The sequence below is a fragment of the Myodes glareolus genome, chromosome 1, assembly GCF_982192425.1.
Source record: "Myodes glareolus chromosome 1, mMyoGla1.1, whole genome shotgun sequence".
NCBI lineage: Eukaryota > Metazoa > Chordata > Mammalia > Rodentia > Cricetidae > Myodes > Myodes glareolus.
The window spans coordinates 59121321-59143190 of record NC_142026.1 but is presented as its reverse complement, the minus strand read 5'-3'; the positions used below and the strand labels follow the sequence as shown (position 1 = coordinate 59143190).

General features: G+C 49.2%; 1 protein-coding gene across 2 annotated transcripts; it reads right to left on the bottom strand.

Annotated features, from left to right (window-relative positions):
* Nucleotides 1-347: 347 nt before the first annotated feature.
* On the bottom strand, nucleotides 348-21345 carry Itpkc (inositol-trisphosphate 3-kinase C). Of its 2 annotated transcripts, XM_048441260.3 has the most exons (7): nucleotides 20079-21339; nucleotides 12400-12502; nucleotides 10736-10949; nucleotides 7713-7917; nucleotides 6275-6376; nucleotides 5555-5626; nucleotides 348-1600 (listed from the first exon to the last, which is right to left on the bottom strand). In XM_048441260.3, the coding sequence occupies exons 1-7, from the start codon at nucleotides 21216-21218 to the stop codon at nucleotides 1397-1399; spliced, it is 2040 nt and encodes a 679-aa protein (XP_048297217.3). In that variant the 5' UTR covers nucleotides 21219-21339; the 3' UTR covers nucleotides 348-1396. The 2 variants fall into 2 exon arrangements, with proteins under 2 accessions (XP_048297217.3, XP_085549913.2); XM_085693787.2 differs by lacking the exon at nucleotides 5555-5626 and having other exon boundaries at nucleotides 20079-21345.
* Nucleotides 21346-21870: the final 525 nt, after the last annotated feature.

Here is a 21870-nt window from a genome sequence, read left to right as displayed (position 1 = left end):
TTTCCTTATTTGTGTGTGTGTTTTCAAGACAGGGTTTCTCTGTGTAGCCCTGGCTGTCCTGGAATTTACTCTGTAGACCAATGAGGCTGGCCTCGAACTCAGAGATCCACCTGTCTCTGCCTCCTGAATGCTGTGATGAATGTACACACTACCACTGCCCGGAGATAAATCCTTTTTAAAAAATCTAAACAAACAAAAAAGGCATTTTTGGGTCTTAAATGAATGAGGGACCTCCTCAGCCTTCCTCTCCCAAGGTGACCACTACCCCATTATCCCACCCCAGCATGAAGACCCAAGAGTATGAATTTGAGCCCACATACCCAGATGCCAAGAAAATATCCACAGTATTGACTTTGTCCTGTTTATTGAGGTGCCATTGTGGGCGGGAGGCCCAATAAAGTCATTTCGCCTGGATTCATTGACACCACCCCAGCTAACTATCTCGTTTATAAATATATATAAAGTCAGTCAGTAGAAAAGGAAGACATGTTGGCCCTGGAAGACGTTAGGGCTTAGGGAAGAGGTAGGTTCCTGTCCTCACCAAGCCCATCTGTGTGGGCCAGGAAGCCAAGGTTCTGGAGAGGTGCTGCAGCACAGAGACAGAGTGGATTCTGCCCCATTCCAGAGTTCTACAGTCTTTGGTTAGAACCAGGTAGCCCATGGTGAGGGCCAGAAGCCCCACTCACTTGTGCTTCTGGGCAACCTGGCAGTTCATTCTGTGTATGGGTAGGGACATTTACACAGTGAAGCTAGGCAGCTCTAGTTCCCAAGGAGAAACCTCCTCCCCTGCCTCACTGGAGAGCCCCGGGGTCTAGGGCAGAAGGAAGATGGTCACAGTGCTGGCACAGGTGGCTCTGCAGCAGCCTGAAGAGCCCACAGAGGAACAAGCACGGAGGAGGATAAGCTGTGTTCCCACACTGTAGCATCAGGCCTAGGGCAGCATCAGCAGGTGTCCCTCTTGTCACACCCTCCTCTCAGCACTTGAATGACCTCCAGATGAGGCTGTCACTGCCCTAGGTGGAAGTAGCTCCTGCAGGTCTTCACAAATATGCCCCATCCTCTGGGGAACAGACGCTAACTTGCTGAGGCTCTGTGCTCAGAAAGCCAGCTCAGGGTTCACGGTTCTAGCTGTGGCCCCTGGTACTCCCCTGGAAGCTTCCTAGCTTATCAGGATACCCCATTCATGTTCTGCTAACTCTATAACTCTACCTGTCTTGTTCCCCATTTGTAAGGGAGCCTAGTGTTTCCAGGTCCCCCAAAGCTCCTGAGACCACACTGATCTGGTGACACCTTGAAATACTTCATCTTCCATCAGCAGCCTCAGGCCCGACATCTTAGAGCTCCTCCAGCCAGACACATGCTATCTTGCAAGTGAGCCTAGCAGCAGCTGATGAGATCAGCTCTGGGCCAGCCCCTGAAGGAGGTGGATTAAATTGTCCAAACCCCAGAGGTAGCCATCCTCACGGTTGCCCTCGGCCCAGGGCAGCCTGTGACTGAGCGTTTGGTGGTCAGGCAGGGTCACTGTCTTGCCGAAGTCAATCATCCAGACCTTGGCCAGGCCGGTGTGGTCGTGCACAAAGAGAAGGGAGCTGCCCACCACCTGTAACAGTCAGTGAGAGAGAAGTAGTTAGAGGAGCAGGCACTACCAGTCTATTCCCCAATGAGCAGTAAAGCAGACACTCAGGAATCAGGTCGCCCACGTTCAAATCCTGACTTTGCTACTTCTAGGATGTGCAGCCTTAGGCAAGCATTTTACCCTCTTCTGGGGCTCTGCTTCCACAGATACAAACAGAGAATAACAGTATAATTTACATACACAAGGCATTTCAAATAGTTCCTAGAACACAACAAATACACAATAAATGTTACCAGTTATCGTGTGTGTGTGTGTTCTGGGATGGTCCAGAGCCTCTAACAAGCTAAGCAGGAGTTCACAGGCTAAGCTACATCCTTAGCCCATTGCCTCCGTTTTCTATCTCTCATTTCTTGTTTGTCTGATAGGGTCTTACATAGTCCCAGATGGCTTTCAACTATCTATACAGCCAAGAATACCCTTGAACTTCAGATCCTCCTGCCTCCACCTCCCCCATGCGCTGGCCTGAACTCCCAGCCCTACTGCTTCCTCTTCCCAGGTACTAGAACATTGTGAACCAGCATGCTGGGCTATTTGCTGTCATCATTTTTTAAGCCACAGCACAAACTCAAATGGTGTCAAGGTTGTGACTGGGTCAGAGAACTCAGGTCAGACAGAAGAGATGGAAAACTTTCTCCAGAATAGGGCAGTGGCTTCTTAGGGCCAGTGGGCTGTGGCTGATGACGTTAGGCAAGTGGCTTCCTTCCTTTGGCTTTGGTGTCCTGTCTGTAGAATGGGGAAGTTGGTAACACTACCTCCTGGGGTCACATAGCACCCTATAGCCCACAGGCTCATAAAGTGCCTCCCAGTGTCTGCCTCGAGATACACCTCAGTGGGGGCTGTGCACACTTTGGTGGGTGCTGTTAGTGGCGCTTCGATTTACTTGTTTTAGATACAGTCACTGCTGAGCAGGTGTGGTGACACATGTCCACAATCCAAGCATTTGTAAGGCAGATGTAGAAGGACAGCCGCAAATCTGAGGTCATCCTCGGCTAGGTAGTAAGCTCCAGGCCTGCCAAAGCTCCAGAGTAAAGTTGTCTCAAAAAAGACACCGAACCAGTCATGGTGACACAACACACACTTTTAATTCCAACACTCAGAAGGCAGAGACAGGCAAACAACTATGAGCTCAAGGCCAGCCTAGGATACAAAGTAGAACTCTATCTCAAAACCAAATAGGCTGGTGAGATGGCTCAAAATAAACCTGATGACCTAAGCTCAATTCCTGGGGCCCACATGGCAGAAGAGAGAAATGATTCCCACAGGGTGTCCTCTGCCCTCCACAAGAGTACCATGGCACATACACACCCCATCCAACATTCACATACTCTAAAGACAACAGGGTTTCTCTGTGTAGTGTTGATGCCTGTCCTGGAACTTGCTCTGTAGCCCAGGCTGGCCTTGAACTCACAGATGTCCACCTGCCTCTGTCCGCCTGCCTCTGCCTCCTGAGTACTGGGACTAAAGGCATGTGCCTAAAGTTACACTTTCTCATAAACAAACAAACAAACAAACAGCTGCTGCCTTTCCATCATCTAATGTAGGTTTTACAAGGCCCCTCCACCTCCATCTGTCTTACAGCAGGTTTCAACACCATCTTGCTCCCAGACCCCAATTCCTGGACAGGTGAACAGGAGCCTGTCTGGAGAGTCAGATGCTGCCAGGCCTCATGATTACAGGCCTTAGTCTTAGCTACTTGGGAAGCTGACGCAGGAGGACAGAAAATGTTCAAGGCCTAAAGACTCAGTTACAGAGTGAGCTCAAGGGTAACCTGGGCAACTTAAGAACTGTCTCAGGGGCTGGAGAGATGGCTCAGAGGTTAAGAGCACTGACTGCTTTTCCAGAGGTCCTGAGTTCAAATCCCAGCAACCACATGGTGGCTCATAACCATCTGTAATGAGCTCTGATGCCCTCTTCTGGTGTACAGGTAAACATGCTGCATATATAACAAATAAGTAAATATTTTTTAAAAAAGAACTGTCTCTTGGGCTGGAGAGATGGCTCAGCGGTTAAGAGCACTGCCTGTTCTTCCAAAGGTCCTGAGTTCAATTCCCAGCAACCACATGGTGGCTCACAACCATCTGTAATGAGATCTGGTGCCCTCTTCTGGCCTGCAGGCATACATGCAGACAGAATACTGCACACATAATAAATAAATTAATTTAAAAAAAAGAACTGTCTCAAAATAAGAACTTAAAGAGGCTAACCTAGTCTACATAATGAGTGTGGGGCTATATTTCAGTTGGCAGCATGTCTGCCCCTAAGCATGGTGACACACATCCATAATCCCACACTCAGGAGGTGGAGGCAGAAGGATCAAGAGTCCAGGGCATCCTCAGCTACACATCAAATTCCAGGTCAGCCAGGGCTATGTAAGCCCATCTCAATAAAATAGTGGAGGGTATGAGGCTGGAATGTAGCTCAGTGGTAGAGCACTTGCCTGGCAGACATGAGATCCTGGGTTCAAATCCCCAGCAACAAACAGAAAAGAGGCAGACACCATTCAGGCCTGGATACTGCTGCTATATGGCAAGCATCTAGGACTGCTATGTCTTAGGGAAACTAGAAATGCCAATTTCTATGTGAAATTTCATATTTCAGATGGAGGCAAGACACTGGGCCAGCAAAACCAAGCAGAAGGAGAGGAGAGGCCTCTACTTCCACATAAAGCCTGAAGATAGTAACAGAGACAATGGTGACATTTGATCAAAACCAACAGGATGATGACAGCTGGCACGCATGATGGTTTACAATGGGCTGGGCTCTAATCTATTAGCCTACTTAACCCTCCTCAGTGTCCGCATGACTGCTGCTGTCACTCATGCTCCAGGAGCCTCCCGGAGTGGCCGCTTGGGCTTAGGAGGCTAAGGAGAGGCAGAGCTGGGACTGAGACTTGTACAAACAAGACTTCCAGCTCAGGGCTTTCTAGAAAAGTCAGAGACATCACTGACAAGAGGGGAAAGAAGGAGGTGCCATCACTTCTCTGACTAGCAGACAGCCTCCGAGCATTCAAGCTGCCTAAGAGACACAGGGTGACAACAAGCACAGTGGCCTACAACTACAATCCTAGCACTTGTGAAGGCTGAGGCAACAGAATCAGGAGTTCTAGGCCAGCCTAGGCAACACAGCAAGTTTGAGGCCAACCTGGGTTATGTGAAACCCACAAAACAAAACAAAAACCCCTCTGGTCTGGCAAGATGGCACAGTGGGTAGGACACTTGCTGCCAAGTCTGGTGACCCGAGTTTGCTCTCCAGGACCCACATGTTAGAAGGAGAAAACAGACTCTATCACATATCCTCTGTCCTCCAAATGTGCACTAGCCCCACCCACAAATAAATAAAAACATGAAAGAGCAGTGCTAAGAGAGACAGGCTAGGAGCAGAAAGAAAAGGCAAGAACTACACATCAAGGGAGGCACTTAGAGACACACCATTAAAGTCACACACTGCTTCCACTTCTAAGAACCCGGAGTACAGAACGTGAATGCTGCTTCCCAGGGACTCGCAACCCTCAGCAGTCCTAGGAGTGGGTATCACCACCCCTGCCTGTGTCAACACATGAGACTGTCTGCAGGGAAGGCTGGGTGTGGTGTTCTTCCCTGTAATCCCTGTGGGAGGCTAGGACAGGAAGACTGTGACTAGGAGGCCACTCTGGGCTACACGAGACTGTGTCTCAAAAGATCACGCCACTCCCCCAAAGGAAAGAAAGCAAGGACAGGGGATGTGCTCAGCACAGTGATTGAGAAACCCTGGTTTTAACTCCCAGCCCTGGAAATAAAGAGACTGAGGAGAGCCCCAAGTTACACAGAAGAGTCAGCCTTATCCCCAGACCGCCTGGCTTGAATCCATGCTCCCACTCCCTCCCTGCATGAATCCCCTAAACTGGAGGCCACATACACCTATGGCACCCAGGGCTCGCACCTCGTGGGTCTTGAAGAAGGGAGAGTTCTCCAGAGCCTCGCGGAGGTCCTCCAGTCGCGCCACGTACTTTCTCTGAGTGTGAGAGGGAGTGTGGCTCATTAGCACAGAAATGCAGCCCTTGGTGAGACACCTTGAGATGAGACTTCACCCTTTCATCCTGGACAGTCAGTCAAGGTGGGATAAAGGGAACCAAGGAAGTGGCGGGAAGAGGGAGTACTGGCGTGAAGCCATTAAGGTAGTGCACACAAGAGTAAGACAGGTTAAATAAGTCCCACCAATCCCCATAGCTCCCCCATGAGGGGTGGAGTCAGTTTCCCCTTCCTCTGAGCTGGGCTTGGTCTCTCTTATGATAGGACCTGTTCTGCCCAACAGAATGTGGTCATGCTATCTATGCCTAGGCACCAGGGGGCCTCATACAAAACACCTACTATCTTAGCTTCCTGTTCCCATGGTGAGAAGAGCACAGGCTAGCCTGCTATATTGAATAGACAGACACCCAAGTCCCGAATAAGGCCATGAACCAAGGTAGACATAAAAGCCATGCTAGCTGGGAACAGCTAGTCTCAGCCAACCCACCAGCTGACGGCAGACTGTGAGCAAGACTGGCCAGGAGCAGGCCAGTCCAACCTAGCCCAGCCCAAAGCAAGGGAGCATGACTCAGAAGCAACAATAAATGGTGGCTGTCTTTAGTGGCTAGGTCAGGATAACGGTCCCACTTACCAGGAGTCCAAGGTCTCCATCTACAAAGTCTTCCAGCACCTTCGTCACCTGCTCCAGTGCTTGTGTCTTCTTGAAGTTGGTGTTACAGGTCCCATCAGCCTTCTGCAAAGCAAGAGGTGAAGTGCTGTCATGTGTGCTGCTTCACCCCAGCGCTGGGCAACCTCAGGTACTCCCTAGGGTACCCCACCAACTAAGATAACCCCTACTCAGGGCAAAGAGTCCACCTGCCTGGCCCAACTCGACCCAGTCCCCTGCCTCACTTTTATGTAGCCTGTCCTCCCACATCTAACAAAACAGTCACGGCTGAGCTCATCTTGCAAAACAGGCTGTTAGGGGACTGGGAGTTGGCTTCAGCCGCGATTCTGCTTCTCTCTAGCAGAGTAGCTAGAGCCAGTCCATCAACAGTCCTGTATATCTGAGGCTGACTGAAAAACTCCCAGCGGAGCTCAGGCTGGCCTTGAACTCCTGGTCCTCCTGCCTCCTTCTCCCAAGTGCACTACCTCACTCAGCTTAACAAGTCCTACTACACGCCTCAGCCTCAGAGACCTCATGTGTTGGTATCTAGTTCCTAGACTCTGGGTGTGTAGGACCTGGGGCCCACAAAATAAATGAGCAATAGTTCTTTGCGCTTCAAACTCCTGATCCCTGCTTCAACTTCCCAAGTGCTGGGGTTACAGACATGAGCCACCACACCTAGCCATTTTGGCTTACTGACTATGTGATTAATTATTCAAACAGATGAGGGGTGGAGATCTGAGTGGTGTCTCCTTCATACGTGCTAGGCAAGTGCTCTATTACTACGCTATAGCTCCAGTCTTTATTTAGTTGGTATTGTTTGTGTAGTGCAACTGAGAATTGAACCCAGGACCTCACATATGCTTAGTCTTCTAACACTGAGCCACACCCACCCCCTCAGGTCTCTTTTTTCTCTTTTAGCTTTTCATTTTTGAGACAATGTATCTCTAAGTTGCCCGGGCTAGTCCTAAACTTACTCTGGAACTCGGATTGAAGCTGCATGCCCTTCTGCCTTAACCTCTTCATGGGAATGAAAGGTATAAGCTATGATATCCAGCTTTCCAAGTATATTTAATATATGAAATAAAAACTTAAAAGACTCTTCCAGCCACTGCATTCCAGAATGGAGGGAAGAGGGTCAGGTCTGGGAGGTCAGGGAAGTCAGGGACACAGAAAAGTCTGGACTTGGGGAAAGAGAAGCTGGTATATGAAGATGTTCCAGTAGATAAAGAAACCTCACTCGCCTCTGCTACACACAGGGATGGGAAGTGGGGGCTTCCCCACACTGGGCTATCTGGACTCTGTAGACATGGGTCTGCCCCTTCTAGTGTCCCCTGCCACCCATGCTCCATAAGAAGCCAGTCCACTGCTCCAATCCCAGAACTTTGAGTGCCAAACAAACTGGCTCACTCCTGGCCCTCACCTTGATGCCTTCTATCCGAAAGCCGAGGGTGGAAGTTGAGCTCAGGGTCTCCCTCCACTGCATATATCGGGGCTTGGTGACTGCACCCTGAGCATGCTCCTCAGGAGTGGGGGCCCCAGGGTCCACTGCCACCATCTTCTCATACATATCTTTCCGGGGCCTGGGTCGCTCCCGTGCCTTCACCAGCTCATCTTCCAGGTAGGTCCTGAGCACACAGGATGTGACAGAGCAAACCATTAGGCACAAGCTGGAAGGCTTGCACTTCCTGACAGGGATGGCCTTTGAGCCCAGAACTTGGAGGCAGATGCTGGCCTGTGAGTTCAAGGCCAACCAGAGATGCATAGTGAGACTGTCTCAAAGCAACAGAACAAACAAAACCCAGTAAGCTGCACAAGTTAGAACAATAAAGCTCATGGGAGAAATGGAGAACGGTTTCATGCTATTTAGTAGACAAAGACTCTTTCCAAACACAAGGCCATTAACGACGGCAACACCAAAAACAATGCCTGGCATTCTGCTCACTGCTGCTTGGCTGGGCTGTCAGTTATCTAAAGTACCGGGGCCCAGGAGCTGGAGAGGTGGCTTAGCAGTTGAGAGCACTGTGCTCTTTCGGAGGACCTGAGTTCCAGTCCTAGCACCACAAAGTGGGTCACAAGTGTCTGCAGCTCCAGTCCCAAGGGATCTAACACCCTCTTCTGGCCTCCTTGGGTATAAGGCACACAAATATATGTGCAGGCACAACATCTGCACACATAATTAGTAAAAAATTCCCAGCACCCACATGGCAGTTTACAACTGTGTGACTCCAGGTCCGGAGGATCTGAAGCCCTCTTCTGGACTCCTTGGGCACAAGGTACAAACAATGGTACAGACATAAACCAGGCCTACACATAAAATTTAATAAATAAATAAAAGGAAAATTAAAATAAATAAAAGATACTTGAAACCAAAATTACTTCTGATTTTGAAGTTTTCAGATTTTCGAATTATTGTATAAAGTTTCCAATTTCACAGCAAATTTTTTAAATTTTAAAAATTTCATATTTTTAAAAACATGTATTTTTACTGCAGAGGGAACATGCTTATGTGGCTAAGGAGACAGTTCGCAGGAACTGGTTGTTTGTACACCACATGGGTGCTGGGGGTGGAACTCAGGCTGTCAGGCTGGGTGGCAGGAGTGGTTACCCAGTGAATTGTCTCATAAGCCTCACCAGAGTTTTCTTATTTCATTTAACTTTGAAACCGGGTTTCACTATGTAGCTTTCCTGGTCTGGAACTACTGTTTAGACCAGGCTAGCCTCAAATTCACAGAGATCCAACTACTTCTGCCTTCTGAGAGCTGGAATTTAAGACAAGACTTCTTATTTATTTGTTATCTATATGTGTGAATACGTGTGGATATATGGACATCATGTGCACGAAGGAGCCCTCGGAAGCCAGCAGCAGGCATTAGAGTCCCCTGGGGCTGGAGGTGCAAGCTGCTGTGAGCCACCACATGGGTGCTAGGAACCCAGCACAGGTTCTCTGGAAGAGCAGCAAGTGTCTGTAACCAGCCCGCTCCCAACTGGGAGAGGGTTCAAGGAAAGAATAAAGAATTGCAGATATTTTGTTATTAGAATTAATGGTATTAAGAGAGTGAAATGGCAAATGCAAGGCCATAGATTTGGTCCTCGGTTCCAGGGGGAAAAAAGAGAGACCGGGAAAGTTAGAAAATATACACATATCACTCTGTGTGTGTGTGCATTATATGTACGCAAAACAAAGGATTTAAATACAGAATATGAAATAAAAAAGAGAAAGAATGGGGCATGGTGGTTGTGGTTTGAAAACAATGGCCCCCAAAGGGAGTGGCCTTGTTGGAGGAAGTGAGTCACTGTGGAAGTGGGCTTTGAGTTCTCATATGCTCAAGCTGCTCACAGTGTCATAGTTGACTTCCTGTTGCCTTCTGATCAAGATGTAGCCAGCACCATGTCTGCCAGCATGCCACCATGCTTCTTGTCATGATAATGGACTGAACCTATGAAACCACAGCGAGCCACCCCAATTAAATGTTTTCTTTCATAAGAGTTGCGGTAGTCATTGTGTCTCTTCACAGTAACAGAAACCCTAAGACAGTGTTGTATATTTACAATGTTAACACTTAGGAGGCAGAGGCAGCAGGATTGCCATAAGTCTGAGACTAGCTGAATCTACATACTGAATTCCACACCAGCGATGGCTATACAACAGATCTGGTCTCAAAAACAAAAGTAAAAAACAAAACAAATAATCCCAGGGCTGTGGATGTAGTTCAGTGATGTAGCTAACAGGGCTTGCCCAGCATGCACAAAGCCCTACATTCAACTCCCAGCACCAACATAAAACAAAAGATAGTATTGACTGAGTAACAACTACAACTAAAGTGAGTCCTTAGCTCTAGGAACTAATAATCAAATAAGTAAAACTCTGACTTAGGGGTTGGGAATGTGGCTCAGTTGGCAGACTACTGGCCTAACATGCACAAAGCCCTCGGGGTCTCATTGTCAGCATAAACCTCACAGTGCCATATGTCTGCAATCATAGATAGCACTTAGGCAGTGAAGTCTGGAGGACCTGACACTCAAGGCTATCCTTGGCTACACAGCCAGGTTGAGTTGAGACCAGCCTGGGTTACAGGAAATACTCTCAAAAAGAAAAACAAAACAAAAAAAAAAAACCAGAAAAATACTCAAATACAATGTAATTCCATTATATATCCCATAGTTTAAGTTAATGAAACAAGTGATACCAAGATAGAACCAAGAATACTAAGAAGGAACAGCAGGCTGGCACATTTGGAACCCTCACACCTGGAGCCCTCACGGCAGGCCGGCACACCTGGAACCCTCACACCTGGAACCCTCAAGGCAGGCCGGCACACCTGGAACCTTCATGCACCACTGGTAGGAATGCACACTGATATAGGTACTTTGAATTGACTTGGCCCTATTTTCAAAATTATCCACCATTACCCTGACCTTGTGCCATGGCTGCCCCAATCCCACCTGCTGCCCATCTTGCAGTCCATGATAGAGGGGCCCTCAAAGTCTGCCAGGAGATCCTCCATCTGATTGAAGGCCTGCCCATCCCGATGCACCATGCCATAATAAGCAGGCACAAAAGGCCGCAGGGGGTCTCCCATCAGCTGTTCCAGGCTGCGCTGCTCACACTGACAGAAACGTTTCAGAATCCGACCATCCTCACCGGCCTGGAAGTTCCCTGTGTGAAGCAAGACCAAGAGGAGACTGTGTCAGACCGAGACCTGCCACCCCTATTACCCGGTATGTATCATACCAGCCATTGCCATCTTGTCGGACACCCCAGCAATGGTGTCTCTCCCTCCCTTTCTGTTGTGTTTGTTTGTTCTGAGACAGATGGCCTTAAACTCAAAGATCCCGCCTACCTCTGCCTGCCACCCAGTGCTGGGACTAAAGGCTCGCGTGCCCAGCTCACACCTGGCTTTCTTTAGATGGGTTTATTTCTACTCTTTGTTGTTTATATAGGGTCCTATTTACAGCATATACCATTATTTATTTTGTAATTTTAGAAAATATTTATTTTTACTTTTATATTAATGGATGTGTGAGAGTGTTCACAGAGGCCAGAAGGAAGCATCCGATCCCCCAAAGCTGGAGTTACAAGTGACTGCAAGCTGCCCAGCATGGATGTTGGAACCCAACACAGGCCTCTAAGAGCAATGCTTGCTCTTAACCACTGAGCCACCTCATCAGATCCAATTTTGTAATTTAAAAAATATTTTGTTATTATTCTGTGTGAACCTGTGCATGGTGCGATTAGGGGTGAGTCCGTGCCAAGACCATCTTGTGGAGGCGGTTCTCTCCTTCAACATCTACATGGCTTCCAGGGGTTCAACTCAGGTCATCAGGCTTGCACAGAAAATGCCTATATTCGATGAGCCATCTCACCAGCCCTGTTTTGTAATTTTAAATGAGTGATCTTGTCTTCTGAGGGAACTCTATGAGAGCTGAGTTGACAACATGGCTCTCCACAAAAGACCTGCATTTGATTCCCCAGGGACCGGCCACTGGGTAATTCATGCTAGACACCATAACTCGAACCTATGATTCCAGAAATTAGAAGGTTCAGGTGGGAGGACTGACGCAAGTTTGAGCCCAGTTCAGGATACACAGTGAATTCAAGGCAAGTGTCAACTTCACAACAGACTCTAGGGAAATAAATAAATTTCACAACACTGGAATTATCAGGAACACATACATGGCGAAGGTGGAATTCCAATTTTTTTTTTTTTTTTTGGACAAAAGGGACAGTTTTACTTTGCTTTGTTGACATAAGGTCTTGCTATATAGCCCAGGCTGGTCTTTATTTTTTCAATTCCCCACCTCAGCCTAAACAATAAACATGTGCCAAACCAGATGTGGTGGTGCAATCTTTTAATCCCAGCATTTGGGAGGCGGGGCAGGAGGACCTTTGAGTTCAAGGCCAATCTGGTCTAAGAAGTAAATTCTAGGCCAGCAAGGGCAAAACAAATAGATAAGATAAAATAATGACGAGGTCAACTGTTTCTCATAGGGTGGGGGCTGTCACCACAGTGATAGTAAAGGCACTGAATCTATACAGAACAGCACTTCCCCGAGCCCGCACACCCATGTCAGGCTCTGTCTGTCTGTCTAGATTCCCCCAGTCTCACCAGCATGTCCGGAAAGCTGGACCCAGGGATAGTAGTGCTTATGGAATGAGACCATGAAGGGCGAGTACTTCAGAACTGTCTTCAGCTTCTTCCAGGGCTTGCTCTGTAGGGAGGGCAAGCATGAGGTATGGGTTAAGGCCAGGGAAGTACTCTCTTGGGGGCTTCAAGAGACTATGGTTCCCAAGCTTATTGGGGTCATCAAACCCCACTTCATCCAGACACCATAAGACCAGCTGGAGGGGAAGAGTCTGCCTCTATTACTTTCTTTGTTCTGTCTCTGTGTCTTTGCCATATCAGGAAAGATAGGGTAGGCTAGGTCTGGTTACTGTAGCAATCACCAAAATTCAGTATACCTTAAAACTCACAGTCACCAAATGTGAAGTCAAGTCTCTAAATAAGGTCAGATCTGGAGCAAACCATAGAGGCAGGAGCGAAGGAATAAAGGCCAACCACAGAGAGGGACACATGACAGATGACAACGGCCGACAGAGGGCTGGTCACCAAGGGTTCTGCTTATCCCCCTTCTAACAGACACGTGTCCTTTTTAAAAAAAATTTATTTATTGTGTATATAGTGTCCTATCTGCATGTATTCCTGCATTCCAGAAGAAGGCATCAGATCTCATTACAGATGGTTGTGAGCCACCATGTGGTTGCTGGAAACTGAACTCAGGACCTCTGGAAGAGCAGTCAGTGCTCTTAACCACTGAGCCATCTCTCTAGCCACCCCCGCCTTTTAAAATTTATTTATTTTTATTTTATTGGTGTTCTGTCTGTGTGAGGGTGTTGGATCCTGGGGTTACAGACAGTTGTGGGCTACCACATGAATGCTGGTGTTGAATGTGGATCCTCCGGAAACCGCTAAGCCACCTCTCCAGCCCCCTCTCTGTCCTCTTGAACTGAGGTTATGAACTGGCTGTGCCAGCAAACTGTAACAGGAAGTGCTACTTCCAGGTGGAAGCTGTGAGCCAATCCAGATGCTCCATGTTCAACTCCATGCTGGAGGTGGGGAGCTGGGCAAGGGAACAGGTCTCGACCCCTAAAGGGGGACAACATAGAGCAGGACCCCCAGCCCACAAAAACAAAACAAAACAAAACAAAACAAACAAACAAACAAACAAACAAAACCCACAAAAAAAAACCCTTTTGCTGTTGTTCTAATTCATTCAGATTTGGGGGCAATTTGTTACCATAGCAGATCTTAAAAAAAAAAAATTCAATCTGATTTATAAAAGTTTTGCTTACATGCACATATGTGAATCATATGTATGCCTAGGGCCCATGGAGGTGAGAAAAAGGCACCGACTCCCCTCAAACTGTAGTTTATGGGAACTGAATCCAGGTCTTCTGTATGAGCAGGCGATCTGAACCCCAAGCCATCTCTCCAGCCCCACTATATAGATGGGCTAGAGAGGAGGGTCAGAGGTTGAGCATGTACTGTTCTTACAGATGACCCTAGTTACCCACACTGGATACCCCACGGGGCAGCTCACAACTGCCTGTAACTCCTGCTCCAGAGGACTCAACACCCTTTTCTGACCTCCATAGGCCTAAATTCATGTGCAACCTCCACCCCTACACAAATATAGACATAATTCCAAAAACAAAATCTCAGCAGGGCGTGGCACACACCATTAATCCCAGCATTTGGCAGTCAGATCTCTGTGAGTTCAAGGCCAGCTTGGTCTACACAGCTTCTAGACTGGCCAGAGTGACACAGGGAGACCGTGCCTCAAAAATAAATAAATAAAATATAAAATACTCGTTTATTACGCTTTGTTTTTGTTTTCTGAGACAGGGTTTCTCTGAGTAGTCCTGGCTGTCCTGGAACTCTCTAAGTAGACCAGGCTGGCCTTGAACCCTGGAGATTCACCCGCCTGCCTGAGTGCTGAGATCAGGAGCATGCACCACTACAACTGTTTCAGAATAACAAAAATTAGGGCCAGCTAGATGGCTGGAGGTAGGGGGTAGGGGTGAGGGTAAAAGCGCTTGCTGGCAAACTGAAGACTTTCAGTTCAGTCCCCAGAACCTACATAGTAGAAGGGGAGAACCAGAAGCTGCCATTGGACCGAAACACAGTGAATGTAATGAGAAAAAGAAAGACCACAGAAGAATAGTAGAGAGAAAAACAGAGAGGAAAGGAAAAGAAAAGAGTTTGGGGTGGAGGGAGAGGCCAGAAGAGGGATGCAACAGAAAACCAGAAAAGGGCTAGGGTGTAGCTCGGCAGAAGTGTGAAGACACAGCACAGGGCTCTGGACCTAATCCCATCACTGCTCAAAAGAAAACATACACAGCAGGACCCAATCAACTCTTTCATGCCGTTTCACATCTGATTCAGGCGCATGGCATGCATGCGTGCGTGCGTGCATGCGTGTAGGGGGAGCCCTTAGTGTGAACTGGGAAAGTCGGTAGCCTACAAGGAAGGAAGCTGTGTGCTCACCCTGTGTAGCCCCCAGGGTCAAGGACATGTTTTCTCCCAGCTCTCCACAGACAGCAAACTGGAGGGAGCCAGGTGCTAAGCAGGGAGTCAGGGTGTAGGACAGCATGGGATCCAGGAAGGGAGGAGATGATTAATCAAGGTTCCTGTTTACTAAGCACCTGGAACATTCCAGGCACCATGACAAAGACTCTGTGTGCCATACCCCCATTTAATCCTAAAAACAGCCCCAGGAAGACTGTTGTCTGTGTCAAAGGGGAGGAAACCAACTCAGGGGTGAAGCCACTGGCCTAACGTCACCAGGCACAGCACTGGGTTTCTGGTTCTACTCTCACCCCATTGCCCTGGGGCTTACCCACTGCATTTCAGCTGGATTGAAGTTTATGGGGAAGGAAGACTGCAGGGTTACAAGTGTGTCTCTAGCACCTGGGGTGACACAGCAGGTGTCCCGAAAAACACTGCTTGGAATAAAGGTTACTTGACACTGTCTTTTATTATCATAAGCATGTAGTATCCTGTTTCAGCCTCCCTCCCAGTTCACCAAAACTGGAGATGACACCCCAAACTCCTGCAAGCTCACCACAAGTGTTCTACCACTGAGCCACACCCCAACCCCTCACTGGGGGATTCTAGGCAGGGGCTCTACTACTGAGCTACACTCTGCAGGCCTTTCTCTTTTAAGTGTATCTTAATCAACAAACAGCTTGTCATGGTCTCAGCTCACATGTCCTCTCCTCCAGGAAGCCTTCTCTGATACCTTAAATCTGACCAACTGTATACCAGAGACTCCCACAATCCCCTAAACTGCTCTCATCCAGCCCTGGCCACTCAAGCTGCTAGTATCTCTGGAGAGCATCTGTGTTTTGAGGGAGGCAGTTCCCTGTGAGTTCCAGGTCAATCCAGTCTATATAGGAGTTCCAGGTCAGCCAGGACTACATGCTGAGACCCTGTCTTAACCCTGAGAGTCATGAGAATAATGTTTTGGTCTCATGTTTGTCTCTGAAGATTAAAGCGGGGGGTTGTCTTGATTACTAGTATCCCCAGCAGCACAGGACTTCAGAAACAATTATCTGTTTAGAACAGGATGGGGGAAAGGAAAGAAGGTCAGTTAGGATTAGGAGTTCAAGGCCAGCCTGAGCTATGGGACCTTGTTTTTAAAAACAAAAGTGGGGGGGGCACATAGCTGGGACACTAAGGTCAGATGTGATTTCAAAATTAAAGAGAAGGAAGCAGGGGACTGTCAGCAGCGGGAGGACACAAGCAGGCAGACAGCAGCGACGGGTGGGCGGGTGGATAGCGTGCCCTCCGGGTTAAGGGGGCGGGACAATTAGGACAGCAGAGGGTCCTAAGGGGGCGGGACAATTAGGACAGCAGTGGGACCCACCCAGCCTTTAGTTCTTGATGGCTTCAGGAATGCCGAGGAAGGATCCTGATGGAGTGAGGCTACTGAAGCAACTTCTGGAAAGATGAAGAATTCAAGACAAAGAAGCCTTAGGAAAAAGGCAAGATGGAGACAGATGCACAGGCCAAAAGGGCTAACATGAAAAGCTTGAAACTTGGCTAGAAATGAGTCCAAAATTGTGATTTTTGACTTAGCCAATACTAAGTATAAGATGCCTTTCTGGGTCTCAGTTTCCCCACCTATAAAACAAAAATGAGAAGAATGCTCATCTCATCTGGGACTCAAGAGCCACACACAGAGAGCTGCAGACTTTAAGTTCCTGGCCATCCTAGGCTACACAGTGAGACCCAATGTCAAAACAAATGGGAATAGAAAGAGATGGAAGGAGGGAGGGAGGGAGGGAGGGAGGATAGGCAAGGAAGCACTGTGTACAGGCTTGTAATCTCAGCTCCTTGAGAGGCTGACTGAGGTAACAGGATGGTAAGTTCAAGCCTGCCAGGAATACATACCAAGTTCAAGGCCTGGTAACACGGGAAAACCCTGCTCAAAGGAAACACTGAAAAAGAAGACTGAGAACATAGTATAGTGCCTGCCTAGCATGCACAAGGTCCTAGGTTCAGTAACACAGAGAGAGAGAGACAGAGAGACAGAGACAGAGAGGAAGAGGGAGAGAGAGAGGAAGAAAGACAGAGAGAGAGAGAGAGAGAGAGAGAGAGAGAGAGAGAGAGAGAGAACGGGCTAGTGAGATGGCTCAGCAGAAAAAATACGTGCTGCCAAACCAGACAGCCTGAGTTTGATCCCTGGATCCCACGCAGTAAAATGAGACAAATAACTTCCCCAAGTTGTCCTGTGACCCTCATGTGGATGCTGCAGCGCGTGCACATCCACACACTAAATAAACATAATACATAAATAAAAGAAACAAAACAGCAAAGTAAAGAAGCATAAAGTACTTTGAGCTGGGCATGGAGGAGCACAGTTGGAATCCAAGCGCTCAAGAGGCTGAGGCAAAAGTATCGCCTTAAACTAAAGGCCAGGCAGGGATATAGCTACAGTCAGGACAGGTCAGCCTGTACCACTTAACAAGACTACTTGATCTAGGCAGGCACTTACTGCTTCTAGTGTACGAGAAGGGCTAGAAATACACACACACACATGCACACACACGCACGCACGCACGCACATACATATACATTTCAGATTTTCGCTAATCTTATGATTCAGTCTCCCAAATGCTGGTGAGCCACAGCACCATGCCTAGGGGCTAAATCTTTGTTTATAGATAGGGTCTCATGATGTCATCACTCTGGCTGGCTTGGAATTCACTAATAGACCAGATCTACCTGCCTCTGCCTGTGGGATTAAAGGCGTGCACCACCACTTGGCTTCTAGGGGGTTAAATCTTAAGTGTGTGACCTCCTTTGGATGAGTGATTTCATCTCTTGTGCCTCAATGTCTTCATCTATTAAAAAAAAGGGGGGGGATAACAATAGCATATGTGTCACAGGGCCGCGCGAGGCGTAATAAACTAGCGGAGCATGCATGCGTGTGACAGTTGCAGCCATCGATGACGGTGCTGTTATGAGTCATCCAGTCCCAGTTCAGCTGTGCGGAGATGTCAGGGAGATGAGAGAGTGTAGACACAGGGAAGCGCCGTGGCAGAAAGCCCTGGAGGGCTGGCTCTTCTGTGTGGGCACTAGCGCGTCCAGGCAGGTCTGTTTCTCACAGCTGGGGCCACATGTGTGAACACGTCCCTGAGGGAGGTACACTAGCTGAAGGGGGATCAACGTAGACTCCAAGGGCCCAAGCCCAGTAGGAGGACTCCTCAGACAACCTGGCAAGCAGCCGGACTCTGAACCCCACCTGGAGCTCTATTCCACACCTGCGTCTGCTCTGCCTCTCCCTCCCTGAACCTGCCCTGCTTGCTCTTCTGATTCATCGGGAAAGAGCCGCACCCAAGCCAGGGATGAAGGTGGAAGATGTAAATAAGAGTCTGAGGGGGCCCCCTTGGGGAGCAGAGAACGATAGGGAGACTAGGTGGGTACCTGGGTAGGCTGAAGATCCTTGAGCATTTTGCCCTTTGAACAGCTAATGAAAAGCCAAGAATAGCCATCCTGTTGTTCACGCCTATAATTCCAGCACTGTGGAGGGTTGAGGTATCAGAGTTCAAGGCCAGCCTGGGTACAGGGTGGTACCTAGCTAGGCTGAGGATCCCTGAGCATTTTGCCCTTTGACCTTTTTTTTTCAAGATTGCATTTTTAATTATGTGTATGTGGGTGTGGACAGGTATATGTGACTGACTACAGGTACCCACAGAGGTCAGAGGCGTTGGATCTCCTAGAAATGAAGTTACAGACAGTTGGGAGCCACCCCACAGAGCTGAAAATCGATCTTGGAGTCTTCTGCAAGAGCACTATGTGCTCTTAACCACTGAGCCATCTCTGCAGTCCCCCTTTGAGTAGTTAGTGAAAGCTGGAGCAAACGGGGTCGTTGGCTCATACCTGTCATCCCAGCCTCTGGGAAGCTCAAGGTAGCAAAACTGTCATAAGTTCACGGCTAACCTAGATACATGTCGGACACCTGGATATTCCTGACTATATGGTTGGCCCTTTGAACATCTAGTGAAAGCTGGAGGCAGGAGGCAGTGTCAGCTCATACCTGAAAAGGCTTATTGGGGGGGCTGGAGAAATGGATCAAAATACTTGTGCTTTTGTGGAGGGCTGGGGTTCGATTCTCAGCACTGACACAGTGGCTCATAACCATCTGTAGCTCCAGTTCCAAGGGATCTAAACCCACTCTGCATGACCTTCCCAGGTAGCATATGCATGCACATAGTACACATACATACATGCAGGCAAAACAATCACACACATAAAGTAAGTAATTTAAACAAAAAGTAAAGAAAAGGACTAAGGCGTTAGAATGGCCACAAGTTCAAAGCCAGCCTTGCTTCACAGTGAATATAAACAAATTTGTATTGTTTGGAGCACACACCTGTCCATAATTCCTGAAAGGCAGAGGCAGGATGAGCGTAGCAAATTGGAGTCCAGTCTGTAGGCCAACCTGGTCTGCAGAACAAACTTTATCGAAATGGAGTGTGGGGCACAGCATTGTGGAACACGTCCATAATCCCAGCATTTAGGGCAGCAGACTGGATCATCAAGAGTTCAAGGTCAGACTCACAGGTAGGAAGTTTGAGGTCAGATTGAGCTACAGGAGAATGTCTAAAGAAGAGGAAAAAGTATCTGGGCGGTGGTGGTGCACGCCTTTAATCCCAGCACTTGGGAGACAGAGGCAGGCGGGTCTCTGTTGAGTACAAGGACAGCCAGGGCTACACAGAGGAAGAAACCCTGTTTGGGGGAGGCGGGGAGGACAGAGGCCAAGGGTTCAATTAAGCCATGTGAGTGAGGATGAGTGTGCATTCCTTCTACCTTATTGGTGTTCTTCAGAGCTGAGTGTGTGACCCCCTCCAGAGGACAACAGAAGTCATAGACCTTTCATGTAAAACTGTGTATCCACATAGACACAATGGTACAATGTCAGAGGTTCCTAGGCAAGGCAGAGGCGGCCAGTAATCTCCACTGCAGACCGCTCCCAAGAACAAGTAACCAAGGGGGAAAGAGAAAGACAGACAGGAAAGGGGAAAGAGCAGGGGGTTCATAAAATGGTTAGCAACTTGGTTGTCAGGAGGCGGTCAATACATGGAAGAGATAGCTAGAGATGTAATTGTTGGCAGCTAAGAGTAACCTGGAAGAACACTTTCTAAGCCAAGGCAGAAAGGATGGGAGGATAAGAGCTTTGGGGTGGAGCGCAAGTTCTGGGATGAATGGGTCCTACTCACTCCAGATCTGTCCTCCGGATCGCTGGTACCTCCGCCTCCAGCCACCAAGTCATCCTCAGATTCATCAAAAGAGGAGGCAGAGGAGAAGCCGCCAGTGCCCCCCTCAATCCGGGATGGGGGTCCCACCGGTTGCGCCTCAGGCTCAGGAGTCTCAGGGGTGATGATAAGGCGGGGCACAGGACACAGGGAGCTGCATTCCAGGTGGGAGCACAAGTTAGCCACCAACTCCCCCGGCTCTGGTTCCTCTAATGGATCACTTCCATTGGACTCCCCCAAAACGCTGTCAGCCCAGGGACCATCAATGCCAGATTGAATCCAGGCACCATCAGTTTCTTGTGTTGAAAAATCATCCCTTCCAGGTTGTTTCCAGGCTGTCTGAGTACTCTGTCGTATAAGGGAGTCATGAGTTTGGGACTCTGTCCAGGAGCCGTCGGGGTCATGTGGTGTACTGGAACCATCCGAGGATGGTTCTTTGCAGTGGCCATCAGACCTTGGTTCAGGTGAGGGGCAGACTCCGTCTGGGTGAGTTTGGAGTTTGGACGTGCTATGATGGGTCCGGAGGTGATCAACCCAGGGCTTGTCCCTCTCTGGCAGAGTCTGCCACCGCTCGAGTCTTTCCAGTCCGGTCCAGGACTCATCAAACCCTGGTTGGGTACAGAGGCTGCCTCTCTTTGGTTGAGACTGGAGATCGGATCTATGAGGATCAGTTCGAAAGCCATCTGTCCGGGAACCGGCCATCTCCATCTCCGCCCAAGGGCTGTTCCTTTCTGGATGCGTCTGGAGGCTGGACCCGTCTAGCTCCTTATGTTGGATGGGCTTCTCCGACTCTGCTCCTAGGCCAGCTGCTTCGCACACCGCGTGTCCGTCTTCACAGCATTCTGCCTGCGGACTGTCCGGACACCGCACAGGCTTGAAGTCGGTCCTCTCCGCCTCAGAGTGCAGGCTGGACCCCTCAGTCCAGGCCTGAGGCCCGCCCCCCACTGGCCGTCCCGTCGGGCCACCCGCTCCGGGCCCAGGTCGCTGCAGTCCCGGCTGCCGCCGCCGCCCGCCTCGCAGCGCCTCCAGCCCCATGCGGGCCCCGGCGGGCAATGCGCCGGCCTCCGCCTCGCTCAGGCTCCCCCGGCACGGGCAGCGCCTCATGCCCGCTCCCTCGGCTCGGGCTTCGGCCCGTCCGGCCACACCTTCCCCTTTAAATCCTACGAGGGGTGTGGCTGGGGAGCCCCAACTCGTGGGTTCCGGGCCCGCAAAGGCTCCAGGCCGCCCGGACACCAAGGGGTTAACCGATACTCCACCTCCCAGGGAAAGCCCAAAACAACGCCTTCACCGGATGTGACGAACGTGGGGCGGAACCTCGACTGCCACCGCGGGTCTCACTGGGAAAGAACTGTCGTCTGCTACTGATGCTGGTCGGGGTCTAGATCGCTCACCGGTGGACCCTTTTCCCTGCATCACATCAGCCTTACTCCAACCCAGTGACAAGTTCAGCCACTCACTCTCACTCATTCAACATTCAGGGACAAGGTGGAGTTTTCAAAGACTTAAGAGATCCCACAGGCGTAAGTTTGAATGTCTCCGCAGTCAGTTCACAGCCGTCACATTGAGAGAGTAAGGAGCCTGATGTCTATCTAGGTGGGCACGGTGGTACAAGCCTGTAATCCCAGTCCTTAGGAGGTAGACGTAGGAGGTTCAGGAGTTGAAGGTCATCTTTAGCTACCTAAAGACCTGTCTCAGAATACACACACGCACACCAGGACTAGGTAGACCCTATCAACACACACACACACACACACAC

Bases quoted from the DNA above. Each gene is read 5' to 3' on its own strand.
- Itpkc (XM_048441260.3), bottom strand. From the start codon at position 21,218: ATGAGGCGCTGCCCGTGCCGGGGGAGCCTGAGCGAGGCGGAGGCCGGC. The intron at 12,503-20,078 runs GTGAGTAGGACC...CCCTCCCTACAG, and splicing joins ATCCGGAGGACAGATCTGGA to AGCAAGCCCTGGAAGAAGCT. The intron at 6,377-7,712 runs GTGAGGGCCAGG...CTTGCTTTGCAG, and splicing joins TTCGGATAGAAGGCATCAAG to AAGGCTGATGGGACCTGTAA.